Genomic DNA, 2964 nt, shown 5'->3' with positions numbered 1-2964 from the left:
TCTCTTCTCGTCTACCTCTCAACTGTGTAACCTACCCCATGCGAATACCTGCATTATGAGAAACCTACACGCACAAGCTCACACGCCCGGGGCAGCCTGGCATGCCCGGGCTCTCTTATAGACTCGACTTGAAACGCGTATACGCCTACACATACATGTATACGTATCTATACTGATGTCGTGTCTCTATTGATGACTGGGAGTATGAGTATCGCAGCGGCCTCGTTTATGTAAGCATTTACGTTGTAGTCGATATATCCAGGTAGAACTTTTTTAGACTCAAGTAACCCTTTATCTTTTCGACCTCTGTCTCCGTGTGGGGGTAGAAACATTGATACAGCACCTACTTCGCGAGTGAACACTNNCGTTTCTTTCGATTGGTTCTTATGATTCTTGTGTGAAGACTTCACTCCAGCAATTCTGGGAAGTTTCAGAAAAAATACTTCTGTTGATGTTCGTCAGCTTTCTACTGCTGCACTCTCCTCTTTCTCTTTGTCATCTGTTCTTCTCAGTATTCTCCGTTTTCTGCTGACTTCTTTTAGTCTAGCTTGAGTGTTTGTCTGTCTATGAGCTTGGTCTCCACCTTTGTGTAGGGAGCCTGGGACGGGCATGCAAATCCGCGACAACCGGGATGGCAACGCTCGAAAAAATTTCAGAAACTTCGATGAACTTGTAAGCATAGAGAGCGTTGTCTCTTGTTTCCTTCGTCTTTAGATTTCTGGGACAGGAGACCTTGTCGAATTCTCCACATTCGTTTTCCTTAAGGCCTGGTTGGTCTGTGCGGGGCTGAAGAGATTTGTATTGTTAGAACAATATAATGCACCTCTTGTACTCCTCGTCAGTCTTGAAATGCGATTAGGAGAAGCTATCTGTTTCTGTCGCTAAGTCTCAGGATTGATTTCTCATGTGTTTCTTTGCTGGGGGTCAGTTATCGTGGGTGTCTATTTTCCATAATATACTCAACTGTTTATATAGTACATAGAGAGTAGAGGAAAAGGAGCTTCGATGATGGTGCTGTGTGTATGACAGGTAAATAGACTCTGAGAGTTTTAGCTGAGTGTCGGTGGTTTCCGAGGTCAATAGGTTTGTATCAAGATTCGAGAGGCTACGTTTTCGTGTCCTCTCTTTCTCCATGGACACGTGCTGCACTCCCAAGCTATCGCATGGTGCGATGCAGGGACACATGTATCGCAGAATGCATGTTGTACTATTTAGTTGGCTATGGGCGGTACAAATATACACACGTGTATCTACCCATCTCTACATCATCATACGCTTGTGGCGTTTTAGTATACTAAGTAGTGACCTATCTATCTATCTGGTGTGAAATCTGCGCATAGAATATGTGGACGTAGAGAGTTTTAGCCGCGTGTGTACAAGCGGAGAGAGTTATTTCTTTCTTCGACGTCTGGGTGCCTGAAATCTGCAGGAAGGAGAAGAAGATGCTGAGGCTGGGAAGAAATTCTGAATCAAGCATTCGTGCAGAGACGCCGGGCCCCGTCTTCGAAGTAGTCGTTTTTCATGGTGGGTTAACGTACGAGAGAGGCAGCTAGATGACGGACGAAGGAGGACTTCGCGTTTCTGCCGTGGTCTGCCTGATTTGTACCCCGACTACTATCTTTCTTCGTTGACTTTCTTTCGCTTCTGTTGAGTCTCTTGCAAAAAGAGAGGGAGGAGTGTGTAGACATTTCAAAGTCTTGCGGCTGTTCCGGGAGAGATCCTCGAGATCATGTTTGCGCGTGACATTCTAACTAGAGTGTAAAGATGCCGGTGGAGGAGAAGTCTTGGGACTGTCTGGTTGTCTAGTACTCTTTTGGTTTCGATGCAGCCAGGCAGCCAAAAGGGTAAGGAAGGCGGACGAAGAAGATTTCGCGTTCGCTGCTGAATCCTCTGCATGCATCATTCTCCAGAGACGCCGTGAAGGTCTCCCCTGCTGTTCGTTAGAATGGTGCTGCCGCTTTTCTACGTTTGACACGCACAGTAGTGGGCCGGAATTCAGTAGACTCTATTGCAGTCTCGCAGATACCTGTCTGCGCGCCTGTGCATATGACTACATGCTTCCAACTTGGTGTATGAAGATCACCAGGATTTTCGCCGTCTCCGCGCGGGCCGTGACTGTCCTCTTCTTAACATTTGTATCCTGCTCAGGCTTGCTATAGACGTGCGGATTTTGCAGGTAGGCAAATGCTTTTGTTGTTGAGACAGGGGGAAAGGTAGGGGGGATAGAGGTGTGCAAGAGTGTACATTTGCTATGTACGTGTTGTTGCATGCGAAGCAAACGGACTTTTCAAAGTTTTCTTTCCTTGTCACTTTCCCTTTTAAAAGAGTTGTTCTCTTTTTCTTCTTCGCTTTGTTCACTTACACCTATGAGACAACTGCAATGACGGTCACTCTCAACTACGACGACTGCGACTTGAGATTCGAACACCGTGGCTCTCCGGCGACTACAACTGTCACAACTTAGCGCGTGCATGCGTATGACTATTTCTCGACTCACGGCAAGCGCGAGCGGAGAAATCGTCTAGAAATCAGCAGGACTCCCCTCCCTACCTGTGGCGTACAGCCTGTGGTTCACCCACCTGCTATCCCACGAGATTCCTCTCCCGTGCAGTGGCCCTTCTAACTGAAGACCTTCGAGTGCACTGGCGCGACGTTCACGGCGTCAGGACCCGTTTGTCCCAGGCCCTCGAAACTGTCAAACACCATACACCAAGCAGGTCCCAGGTTTTTAGCCACGGCACGGATGGGTGACAACTCTACTCCCCCGAGGGATAAAACCTAAGCACGCCTGGAAATCCAGAGGTAGCGTCTACTGGAGTACGCGCCACACACGTCCTGCAATCGTCGCACCATTAAGCGTCTGAGCGTGTCATCACCTTCCACGTGCTTTGTAATCAACACCACGTCGAGAAGTTAAGTCAATGATATCAACTCGCACACGCGTCCTCAAGCAAATCGGAAAGC

General features: G+C 48.0%; 1 protein-coding gene across 1 annotated transcript; it reads left to right on the top strand.

Moving 5' to 3' along the window:
• The first annotated feature begins 383 nt into the window (after nt 1–383).
• Nucleotides 384–2196, top strand: CSUI_000357 (uncharacterized protein). The gene is made up of 2 exons (XM_068060591.1): nt 384–672; nt 1430–2196. The coding sequence occupies exon 2, from the start codon at nt 2055–2057 to the stop codon at nt 2157–2159; it is 105 nt and encodes a 34-aa protein (XP_067927442.1). The 5' UTR covers nt 384–672; nt 1430–2054; the 3' UTR covers nt 2160–2196.
• Nucleotides 2197–2964: the final 768 nt, after the last annotated feature.

The sequence above is a fragment of the Cystoisospora suis genome, assembly GCF_002600585.1.
Source record: "Cystoisospora suis strain Wien I chromosome Unknown contig_154, whole genome shotgun sequence".
NCBI lineage: Eukaryota > Apicomplexa > Conoidasida > Eucoccidiorida > Sarcocystidae > Cystoisospora > Cystoisospora suis.
This window is presented reverse-complemented; position numbering and strand designations above follow the sequence as displayed.